A 12652-nucleotide genomic window follows, 5' to 3' on the forward strand; every position below is an offset into this window, starting at 1 on the left:
TCTCTGTTTGGAAAAGACCTGGAGAAGAACATCATAGCTCTCATCACACACTCAGATGGAAGAAAACCTGAAAATGTTCTTCAGGCTCTTCATGCAGCAAACATAAAATGTGCTAAAAATGAGAGGAAGCAGCCTCTGTACTTCCTGTTTGATAACCAACAGAGCAAACAGCGAAAACAGGAAACTGATATGGTTTTAAAGAATGCATGGAAAGTGACAGGTAGGGGAATGAGTCAGTTTACAGACTTTCTGGAAAAATCTGGACCTCAGAAACTGATGACAACAGTTGAAGTGTTGAATTCACGAATCAGACTGACAGCCTGCATCAACAACCTGCAAGACAGAATCAAGTTGATTGAACTGAAACAGACAGAGATCACACAAACTCAAGAAGCTCTGAAAAAACATGAACAAGAGATGAAGAAGAATGAAGAATTCACTGTAGAATTTGAGGAGGTCTTCAAAGATAAAGAAACTATTGATGGTGGGAAGTGGTGGCTGGTGTTTTTCAAAGGAGCTATTACCTGTAAAGTCTGTGAAGAGAACTGTCACTATCCATGCACGATGGTCCCAAGTCCTGAGAAATGTGTGGTGGTGAAAGGAGGCCACTGCACTGTTTGTACTAGGAAATGTCCTGCATCAGATCATGTGAAAGAAGAGAAGCTCTATGTCAACAAGACCAGGAGAGTTCGGAGGATTGTAAAAGAAATGAAAGAGAAGTATGAAAAGAATAAAGCTGAAAGTGAGAAGAAGTCGAGCCTCTTGGAAAATCTGGAAAAGGAAATGAAAGACCTGACAGCAGAGAAGACTCGGTGGCTTGAAGAGTCCTACCAACATGTTGTCAGACTGGAGCAGATCGCCCTGAATGTGGATTCAGTGTCCACTCATGTCCACTTGGACTTCCTGATTGAGAAGATGAAGGAGAAAGGAGACACAGAGAAGGTCCAGAAACTGGAGGAGATGAGGAAGAGAGTGGATGAAGGAACCAGAGCAGGACTGAGGTACATGTTTGGAAAACTGGCAGCTGGTAAACCAGTTAAAGAAACAGTGAAGTAGGTGAAGAACCTCATTCTGACCTTTCATTGGTCGATGCTCTTCATCAAAACATCACTAAAATAAAATAGTTAAGTGTAATGTTAATTTAATAACTACATTACTAAAAAGACATGTGCAATGGTAGATGAAAAATTCAGATCCTTCCTTCATATTACATGTTTGACTAAAAGTAACGATACCAAAACATCAAAATACTTTATTACCAGTAAATGTTCTGCAGTGAAACTGTTACTTAAGTAAAATTACTCAAGTCTTACAAGTAAAATGAGTTTTCAGTTGAGGAAAATGGCCTCTGCTGGTGTCATATTATTAATCATGTTACTGGATTATTTTTCTGTTGTGTTGATGTATTAGCAGAATTTTCCTGTTGTAGCTGGGATGGAGCTGATATTAATTACTTCATACACTGTCAGGTAGTCGTATGTTACATATGAAAATACATTTTATCTTGGTTCTTTAGTTTAAATTCCATATGTTTTATGTTTGTCAAATTTTACTTTGGATGTCAGATAAATGTAGCAACTAGTAGAGCAGAAGCTTAAAGAAGCAAAAAACGTAAATACTCCAGTAAAGTACACGTACATCCGGTTTGTACTTACACTTAAATACTTTCCATTAGTGAAAATTAAACCTTTTAAATTTAAAGTGGGTATCTCTGTGAAACCTTTCTACTTAGTGATGATTGTTGCATCAGTGTGTTCACATGGACTTCAGTAATCTGATTACAGTCAGCTCTCTGTAGTAATCTGATTACAGTAAATTTTTCTGCAGTAATCTGATTACATTCAGCTCTGCAGTAATCTGATTACAGTCAGATCTCTGTAGTAATCTGATTACAGTCAGCTCTCTGCAGTAATCTGAGAAATCTGGTTTTCCAGCTACATTTCAGCTGCAGAACAAAGTTTTCTTGCTCATATATGAGGATAATTACCTTTCTAATAATCTTCAACATGTACAGGACAAAGACTTCAAACAGGGACAGATACAGTGAGTCTTCATTACTCTGACTGATGTGTCCTCATGTTTAAAATGGCTCCACCCAAAGTCTGAAACTAAGAGTCTGAATAAGTCAGATTCCAGGACATTTAAAATAATGAATCCATGTTTCGAAAATAGATCAGGGACAGAAATGTGATCACTGACCTGCTGCATGTAGAACAAGCCTGGTTTGTTGAGAGCATATAAACACACTGACTGATGAACACACAGCTCACTGTCTCCCAGGACTAAACATCAGACTCTTACAGCAGCCTTCAACACTCACTGTAACAACTGTCAGTTAAAGCTGGTGAAATACAGTCGAAAGCTCCACAACAAGGGAGTAAGTGGAGCTTGAGTTGAGCTTGTTTTTGTCAGACTGAACCATCAAGTACAGCAGGTGTGTAGAAGTACTCAGTGTACTGTGTTAATATGCAGAGTGTAACTAACAGTTCTGCTGTTAAATGGAGTGAGGACGTCCCCTGGTGTTTAATGTTCAGTACAACAGTGTGTGACAGCAGCCCCCTCCCTCCCTGATATCACAGTCAGACTGTGTTGTACACTTATTTCTGTGTTTTCTGTGTTAGTTGAATATAGTTCTAATGTTTTCAGTGGATACGAGGCTGTGATTGATTCTGATGTTCTTCATGTTGACACAGTCTCAGTAAACTGTAACAAGAAAAGTATAAACCTTGTTTTCTTCATTTATATAAATGTATATCAGCTAATGAAAATACATTAGGAATAAATTGGTGAACATGTTTTCCATAATAATGTTAATGTACAGAAACTAACCACATACAGTATAAACTCCTGCATTATAATCACTAACCTAATAATCAGAATCTGGTAGTTATTGACAGAGTTATGTTATATTTAAAAAATTCAAACTATTTCCAATGTCAACAATAAACCTTTAAATAAATAAAGTTTAATTTCTTTGTTTACCACAAAGAGTCTGGCTGCCTGTTGCTGCTTTATCTTTGATGATTAGTTTCAGTGTTGTTCTGTCCGTAGGTTTCCTCACAAACTGTTGCCTGAGATGTAAAATCCAGAGTAAAAAACAGAACTGAATGTAAAGCTTTAATGTAAGAACTGAAGGATCATTCAACAATAAGAGAAAATAAAAATGTCAAACTAGAATTGATGTAGCAGCAATTTCTGAGTCTGACCACTAGAGGGCAGCGAATACTGGTGATTTTACACCAATGACAAACACACATTGTCATAGATCGTTCTGGGGACATTACATAGTCTCCTGTTCTAACCCTAACCTTAACCACTGACCCAAAAATCAGCTTCTTCCAACTGAGGACACGACTTTAGTCCCCAGTTAGTCTTTAGGCTGAACTTTGTGTGAGTTTACAAACAGCAGCAGATTTACCATCAGTCAGTTTTATCATTCATCACTGTTCAACATCACACTGTCTCAGTGTTTTCTGTTCTGTCAGATTCATTTCCTCAGTAAACACATCATTTTAAACGTTCCCCTGAGTCTTTCAGAATAAAAGCGTTTGAATGTGAAGGCAGTAGAGGACTTTTATTGTGAAGTCTTCAGTTTGACCTCAGCACTTCCTCCTGCAAACCTCGGCTGTGTTCAGTGTCTGATCCTCGGCTCAGTCTGATGTTTCTGAAACTATAACGTGTTGTTGGAGCTGATGAGGTTTTTACTGACAAACAGGAACATCACAGCCCCTGTCCACAGAGGAGCGAACAGCCAATCAGAGCAGAGAACGGCCGGTCTCCATGGTAACCGCGGATCGTTTGGGGAAGGGCAGCCTCGGTGTCAAACTTCAGCTGAAGATAAAAACATTAACGTGTTTCTGTTTGAGGAGTCGGTGAGTTACTGATTACTAGTTACCGATTACTAGTTACTGATCGATCTCACTGATCATATCTGACGTTACTGATCAGAATGATCGACTTTAACATTGATCTGTTCGCGTTCTCTGTCGCCTTCCTGCTTCCTGCTCCAGGATGATTTTCAGAGCAGAAATACTCTGATCCTTTATCTGAGTAAAAGTAACAGTAGTGAAATATCAGATACTCTGTTACCAGTCAGTTTAAAGAGTTAGAGTCGGTGCTCAGAGAGAAAATGGCTCCTGGTTTTGTTGTAGACTGGATTATTAACAGGTGGATCATCACAGGTAATCAGACTGATCGATCAGCTGATTGATCAGTCCTGATAGTATAGTCATGTTAAAGGTGATAAAAACAGCATCAGTGGAACATTGTTGCTGATTAAACTGTGTTGTTCTATTCCAAACGTTGGTTCTGGTTCTAACATCTGATCCAGTCCAAAGACTTTGATCCAGAGACTTTGTAGTAAAGTTGACACATGATGGACTTTAAAGCAGAACAGAGCTGCAGCTTCATCTGCTGATTGTTCTCCACATTATTCATTCATTCATCCTTTGGTCTGGAAAAGGTCAGAACATGAAGCTGAGAGTTTTTCTTCTCTGATGTGATGTTCAGTGTGAAGCAGGAGCCCATTTTCAGGTGTGTGTTTGTATGTTATACCTCCGACCAGCAGGTGGCGCTGCCTGGCTCTAAGGTGACTGAGACAGAGCTGCACCTGGGAAGTAATCAGGTTCAGGTGTGTTGGTGCTTTGTGTTAGAAGCTCAGACTGTGCTTCTCTGCTCTCTGAGGAACATTTGAGATGAATTTGAACAGAACTGATGATGTCAGAGTGGCTGACGTGCTGACGTGCTGTGGTAAGCGTATTCTGGCACTTCCGGTTACCGGTGTTTGGTGACATTACATCTCTGACTCTATCACCAGTTTAATCTGCACATTCACAGTAACAGTAGTTGTTAAATCACCCTCAGCTCTCCACTTTCTGTGCTACTTTATCGATTCAATATTCTGCTACTGATTTAGCTGAATTCTCAGCCATGGCCAGTCTAGCATAGCTCCTGTTAGCATTCCCCGGCAGTTCCCGAGCAGCAGAAAGCAGGCTGGCTGGGTGACTGTTCGTAAGGGCGTAGCCGTAAGCCCACTGCCGACCACCACCCCAGTTCACGTTTGAAATAGATACTCCCCCGCTCAGCGACACACCCGCTGAGGAGCCAACAAATCCCACTTAGCCTGGCAGGATAGTGTCAAAAGATATAAAAAGTCCTCTGTAATGCAAGAGGCACCTATTACTCATCATTAATAGAGGATAGTAAGAACAACCCCAGGTTTCTTTTCAGCACTGTAGCCAGGCTGACAGAGTGTCACAGCTCTATAGATCCACGCATCCCTGTAACCCTCAGTAGCAATGATTTTATGAACTTCTTTAATGATAAAATCTCTACCATTAGAGATAAAATTAATCACATCCTGCCTTCAGCTAGCACTGATTTATGTCAAAACACAGGATCCATAGACTCAACTGCAAAACCTAACCTTGACTCCTTTTCTCCCATCAACCTCCCCCAGCTCACATCAATTATTTCAGTATCTAAACCTTCAACTCGTCTCTTAGACCCCATCCCAACTAGGCTGGAAGCTCTGCCCTTAATTTGCAGCTCTGTATTAGACATGTTAAATCTGTCCTTGGTAACAGGTTATGTGCCACAGTCGTATAAAACAGCTGTAATCAAACCTCTTCTAAAAAAGCCCACTCTAGATCAGGAGTCAAAGTAGAAAGTGGCATCCAATGGAAACTGGAGTAAAGTAACAAACGTGTATGTACTTTGTGTGTGTGTGTGTGTGTGTGTGACAGATGGCAGGGACGTCGAGACACGATCGAGAGATGGCGATGAACGCCAAGCGTCAGCTGTCAGAGTGTCAGGACCCGGTGGAGAGGCTCAGACTGCAGTGTCTGGCCCGAGGATCGTCTGGGATCAAAGGTCTGGGCAGGTGAGCTCCTCGTACACCTGCTCAGAAACAGCTGATCATGTTTGGACATTAACATGTTGGACAGTTTGATTCCTGACCTCAGCAGACTCTGTGTCTCATTGTTCACAGGAAGTTTGTCATTAAACTGACAGGATCTTCTTTCTTCTTCAGTGGTGAAATGAGCTTCTATAAAAAACAAAGAGTTAAACTCTGTGTTTATCTATGAAGGGAACATGAAGGACTTTGGCTCTTTGTTCACTAAATGACACATTAAACTGTTTCCACAGACATTTTCATCTTCAGCTGCCTCATCATTATGGTCCTATGGAAATGACTGGAAATGGTTTGATTCTTAACTCTTGTTCGTCCTCAGAGACATTTTTGTTTGTTTCATCTTAGATTTTTCATCATCTTTGTTGTGTCAATGCAAAAGTCCAGTAGTATGCAGTTTATTAATTTATCTAAACTTTTTTAAAAATTCAGACATTAAAACATCAAATAATTCTACTTTATCAGACTCAGTCTGGAGTTCTGGATTCAGAACTGTAGTTTTTACTGTTTTCCACTAGATGGCACCATTTTCTCCTGTTTGACCTAGAGAACAAACACATGATGTTCTCCAGGTTTCACTCTGTTGTATTACAGAGCTCTGTACACTGACACTGGAATCAAACTGTGGAACATGTTAATGTGCAAACACAGAAAATCAGATGAAAACACTGGAACAGAGATATCTGGCCTTAGAACAACCTGATCTGATCTGACGTGTTTGGGTGAAAAATTAAACTCTGATATTTTATTTATTTTTACTGGTGCTTTCTGCAATCGTTTATTTCAGATCTGATCTGGTCATTGATCCTGAGTCACTGATCCTTGCTGCTCCAGGTGGAGCTGGATTTAACTACGTCAGATGCAGTTAGATAGTTTAGGCCACTGGTTCCCAACTTAGGGGTCAGGCCCCTCCCAAAGGTCACTAGATAAATCTGTGGGGTCATCACATGATTCACGGGAGAGAAGAAGAAACAACGTTCTGATTCACTGATCTGGGTTCAGTTTCTGGACTTTTCTCTGATCTTTGATTTCAGTAAAATATTGATCACTGATCAGTTTCTGAAATGAAATGTGAGAACATTTAAAGAAGAAATGAGCTGAAAACAACTCTCACACTAAAACATGACAGGAGGACACAACTACACACCAAACCACTGGTTTAGGTTTGTCAGTGTTGATTTTTATGATTGATTTTTATGATTTTATTTTTATGAGATGATCACATGCATGATGCATGTTCAGAGGTCAGAGGTCAGAGTGAAACTGACAGCTGTTGTTCATGTTGGTGTGTGTGTACCTCAGGTCGTGTGTGCGTGATGGTTACGATGTGAGTTGTGAACTGAGGTCGGTGTTTTCCTGTGATATTGTGCTGCATTCGAACCTGTGGGGGTTAACGGCGGCTGCAGGATGTTGTGATGTGTTTGGGTTTATTGTCACATCGTTGTGTTGTTGTTGCTGATTCTGTGGTTTTGTTTGCTGATGTCGGGCTGTAGACTGCCGCTCTGCACGTACCCACACAGATCCTGTCAGCTCATTAATACTCCTACTTCAGGGCTAGGTAGTAACTGAGTACATTTATATCTGAGCTACTTGTACCTGATACAACTACTTTACTGTGTTACAGCTAGAGTTATGTTGGCTTTACAAATACATGTGATCAGGTTATTGAATATGATGCATTGTCACAGATTAAATACCTGATAATATGAAGTGGTTACCAGCTCCACCTCTTCCATCTGCAGCTATAAAATGTTGTTTACATGATATTGCATCAGTGATCGTAATAAAACCTGATGCATAAAACCAACTGAGACTCTGCAGCTTTATTAGCAGCTCTGTGGTGCTTGAAGCTAAATGCTAACGTGCTGATGTTTAGCAGTTGTGCTGATGTTTAGCAGTTTGTCATGTTTGCTTAGTTTATTATGTTAGCATGCTAACATTAGCAGTTAACACATTGACCACCTGAACTGTTGCTTCAGACATAACTGAAAAGACAAACACAAGAATAAACAAGTTACATCATAATGTTTCTTGCGTTTCTGACACAGTCTCAGATCAGCCTGTAAAAATAGCTCTGGTTCTACCAGCTGTTCTCAGAGAACTGTTAGTGTTGTAATGTAATGTCATGATGTGTTAATATCTTTGTCAGAACCTTTAAAATAATGGACGACAACAACAACCGCTCCCTAGACTTCAAGGAGTTTCTGAAGGGTTTAAACGACTACGGGATCCTGATCGAGAAAGAGGAAGCCACGGCTCTGTTTCAGCACTTTGACCGTGATGGGAATGGGACCATTGACTTTGATGAGTTTCTCATCACTCTGAGGGTAAATATATAGATCAGTTACTCTTCAGGTAACAGGGAACAGGTGTTGATTATCTCATGCATCTTCCATGATCTGGTCCCTGCAGCCTCCCATGTCTAAGGCCAGGAAGGAGGTGGTCATGCAGGCATTTCGGAAGCTGGATAAGACCGGTGACGGGGTGATCACTGTTGAAGACCTGAGGGGAGTTTTATAATGCCAAGTACCACCCCAAGTACCAGAATGGAGAGTGGACAGAGGATCAAGTCTTCAGGACATTTCTGGACAGCTTCGACTCTCCATACGACAAAGATGGAAAGGTAGTGACTCATTGAGGTGTCAGACACACTGGTCTTTATCAGGTGGTTGAAGTGATAAGTTTCAGTCTGTGAATGTGTCAGTTTCTCACAGATCTGCTTCATCTGCTCACCTCACATCCACAGTTACATATATTTTCTGAAATATATGACAGTATATAACTACGAATAGACTGTCTGCTCATGCTGGTGTTACTCTCTGAAGGTGACCAAGGAAGAGTTTATGAATTATTATGCTGGTGTGAGTGCATCCATCGATACAGATGTCTACTTTATTGTGATGATGAGAAATGCCTGGAAACTCTGAGTTAGCGTCATTCTGGTAAACAAACTCAGCGTGCGGGTGGAGGGAAGAGGAGCACAGTTTTCTATCTCAGGCTATTTTCTATCTACAGCGAATCTCCTGACTATTCAATCTGGAAATATTCTGCACAGTATGTTGTGTGGTTATTTTAAAAATAAGACATGAATTTGTCAAAATGAAGATTTGGACACAAAGAACCACACAAGATATAAAGCTCAGTAGATAGTTTGGTGGTAGATTTCATCCTTCATGTTCATTCAATCACTTTAATGTGATCAACAAACTTTATCCTCTATAATTTCATTAGATGTGAATCATCCTTTTCAGTTTCTTGACTCAGACGTGTTCACACAGCTTCACTTGCTGTTTCCATCCAAACATCAAGATTTATTTTTCCTTTTTAAGACTTTTTCTATAAATTAGCAAATGTATCCTTACTTTCCTAGACTTTTTAGACTTTTTGAATTCCACTACATTATATTAAAAAGACTTATTAAAAAAACTAAATGATTTAGAAATATAAAAGTTGACACATGACACTTGCTGCTTCAGTAATAGTCAAATACAATAAATGTAAGAAAATATCTGTAGATGAATTTACAAATGAACAGCTACTAAATAATCAACTACACAGATGCTATGACAGGGAAGTGAGAAATCTTGCAATTTTCTTTCTTTATTAAAACAGGTGATTTTTTTTTTTTTTTAAATTGTACATTAGTAAGTTAAGTAACACGACGGATATGTTTTTTTCTTTTGGTTAGAAATGTATTGTAATTGGTGAAGGCTGTTTGTCAGAGGCCTAGAAGTTCAGGTCAGTTTACAGAAAGATTTTGTGAACTCATTATTTTCTGTTTTTTCATTATTTTCATTTTAAATTTAGTTGGCCTTTGTGGCTTTCTGCCCAATTTAAATAGAAATTAAGAAGAAACTGAATAAGACAATGATGAAATGCTCTACTATGACATTTTTGATGCCTTATTATACTGACATTTTTTGACAATTTTTGACACCTTAGCATACTATATTTTTATGACATTTTTGATGTCTTACTATACTATGACTTTTTTTTTACCTTTTTTGACGCCTTATTATACTACGATATTTTTATGACATTTTTGATGTCTTACTATACTATGACATTTTTTGACCATTTTTGATGCCTTATTATACTATGACATTTTTGACAATTTTGACACCTTAGCATACTATGATATTTTTATGACATTTTTGACGCCTTAGCATACTACGATATTTTTATGACATTTTTGATGTCTTACTATACTATGACATTTTTTGACCATTTTTGATGCCTTAGCATACTATGATATTTTTATGACATTTTTGACACCTTACTTTACTATGACTTTTTTTGACCATTTTTGACGCCTTATTATACTATGACATTTTTTGACAATTTTTGACACCTTAGCATACTATGATACTTTTATGATATTTTTGACGCCTTACTTTACTATGACTTTTTTTGACCATTTTTTGACAATTGTTGACACCTTAGCATACTATGATATTTTTATGACATTTTTGACGCCTTACTATACTATGACTTTTTTTGACCATTTTTGACGCCTTATTATACTATGACATTTTTTGACAATTTTTGACACCTTAGCATACTATGATACTTTTATGATATTTTTGACGCCTTACTTTACTATGACATTTTTGGATGGTTTTTGATGCCTTAGCATACCATATTTTTTGACATTTTTGACACCTTAGCATACTATGATATTTTTATGACATTTTTGATGTCTTACTATACTATGACATTTTTTGACCATTTTTGATGCTTTAGCATACTACGATATTTTTATGACATTTTTGATGTCTTACTATACTATGATATTTTTATGACATTTTTGACACCTTACTTTAATGACTTTTTTTGACCATTTTTGACACCTTATTATACTGACATTTTTGACAATTTTTGACACCTTAGCATACTATGATATTTTTATGACATTTTTGATGTCTTACTATACTATGACATTTTTTGACAATTTTTGACACCTTAGCATACTATGATATTTTTATGACATTTTTGATGTCTTACTATACTATGACTTTTTTTGACCATTTTTGATGCCTTATTATACTATGACATTTTTTGACAATTTTGACACCTTAGCATACTATGATACTTTTTGACGTTTTTGACGCCTTACTATACTATGACATTTTTGGATGGTTTTTGATGCCTTAGCATACCATGATATTTTTATGACATTTTTGACACCTTATTATACTATGACATTTTTTGACCATTTTTGATGCCTTATTATACTATGACATTTTTTGACAATTTTGACACCTTAGCATACTATGATACTTTTTGACGTTTTTGACGCCTTACTATACTATGACATTTTTGGATGGTTTTTGATGCCTTAGCATACCATGATATTTTTATGACATTTTTGACACCTTATTATACTATGACATTTTTTGACCATTTTTGATGCCTTAGCATACTATGATACTTTTATGACATTTTTGACGCCTTACTATACTATGACTTTTTTGGATGGTTTTTGATGCCTTGGCATACAATGATATTTTTATGACATTTTTGACACCTTATTATACTATGACATTTTTTGACCATTTTTGATGCCTTATTATACTATGACATTTTTTGACAATTTTGACACCTTAGCATACTATGATATTTTTATGACATTTTTGACGCCTTACTATACTATGACGTTTTTGGATGGTTTTTGATGCCTTAGCATACCATGATATTTTTATGACATTTTTGACACCTTATTATACTATGACATTTTTTGACAATTGTTGACACCTTAGCATACTATGATATTTTTATGACATTTTTGATGTCTTACTATACTATGACATTTTTTGACCATTTTTGATGCCTTATTATACTATGACATTTTTTGACAATTTTGACACCTTAGCATACTATGATACTTTTATGACATTTTTGACGCCTTACTATACTATGACATTTTTTGACCATTTTTGACGCCTTAGCATACTATGATATTTTTATGACATTTTTGACACCTTACTTTACTATGACTTTCTTTGACAATTTTTGACGCCTTATTATACTGACATTTTTTGACAGTTTTTGACACCTTAGCATACTATGATATTTTTATGACATTTTTGACGCCTTATTATACTATGACATTTTTTGACATTTTTTGACAATTGTTGACACCTTAGCATACTATGATATTTTTATGACATTTTTGATGTCTTATACTATGACATTTTTTGACAATTTTGACACCTTATTATACTGATATTTTTTATGACATTTTTGACACCTTATTATACTATGACATTTTTTGACCATTTTTGATGCCTTAGCATACTATGATATTTTTATGACATTTTTGACACCTTATTATACTACGATATTTTTGTGACATTTTTGATGTCTTACTATACTATGACATTTTTTGACCATTTTTGACACCTTAGCATACAATGATATTTTTATGACATTTTTGACACCTTACTTTACTATGACTTTTTTTGACCATTTTTGACGCCTTACTATACTATGACATTTTTTGACCATTTTTGACGCCTTAGCATACTATGATATTTTATGACATTTTTGACACCTTACTTTTACTATGACTTTCTTTGACAATTTTTTTGACGCCTTATTATACTGACATTTTTGACAGTTTTTGACACCTTAGCACTACTATGATATTTTTATGACATTTTTGACGCCTTATTATACTATGACATTTTTTGACATTTTTTGACAATTGTTGACACCTTAGCATACTATGATATTTTTATG

The 12652-nt window shown here is 36.9% G+C and overlaps 2 protein-coding genes across 2 annotated transcripts; both read left to right on the top strand.

Moving 5' to 3' along the window:
- Nucleotides 1–6: 6 nt before the first annotated feature.
- On the top strand, nucleotides 7–2169 carry LOC108891218 (uncharacterized; the record flags this gene model as incomplete). Its single annotated transcript, XM_018688325.2, has 1 exon — nucleotides 7–2169. A coding segment is annotated over one exon (1050 nt), but the record flags the coding sequence as incomplete, so codon positions are not given.
- Nucleotides 2170–3611: 1442 nt separating this feature from the next.
- LOC108891219 (calcyphosin-like protein) lies at nucleotides 3612–8873 on the top strand. Its single transcript, XM_018688326.2, is given in 6 exon segments — nucleotides 3612–3872; nucleotides 5745–5881; nucleotides 8061–8238; nucleotides 8324–8419; nucleotides 8421–8534; nucleotides 8737–8873. Coding segments are annotated over 6 exon segments (807 nt in total). The 5' UTR covers nucleotides 3612–3692; the 3' UTR covers nucleotides 8839–8873.
- Nucleotides 8874–12652: the final 3779 nt, after the last annotated feature.

This window comes from Lates calcarifer, unplaced genomic scaffold, assembly GCF_001640805.2.
Source record: "Lates calcarifer isolate ASB-BC8 unplaced genomic scaffold, TLL_Latcal_v3 _unitig_1899_quiver_1931, whole genome shotgun sequence".
In the NCBI taxonomy this organism is placed as follows: Eukaryota; Metazoa; Chordata; class Actinopteri; family Centropomidae; genus Lates; species Lates calcarifer.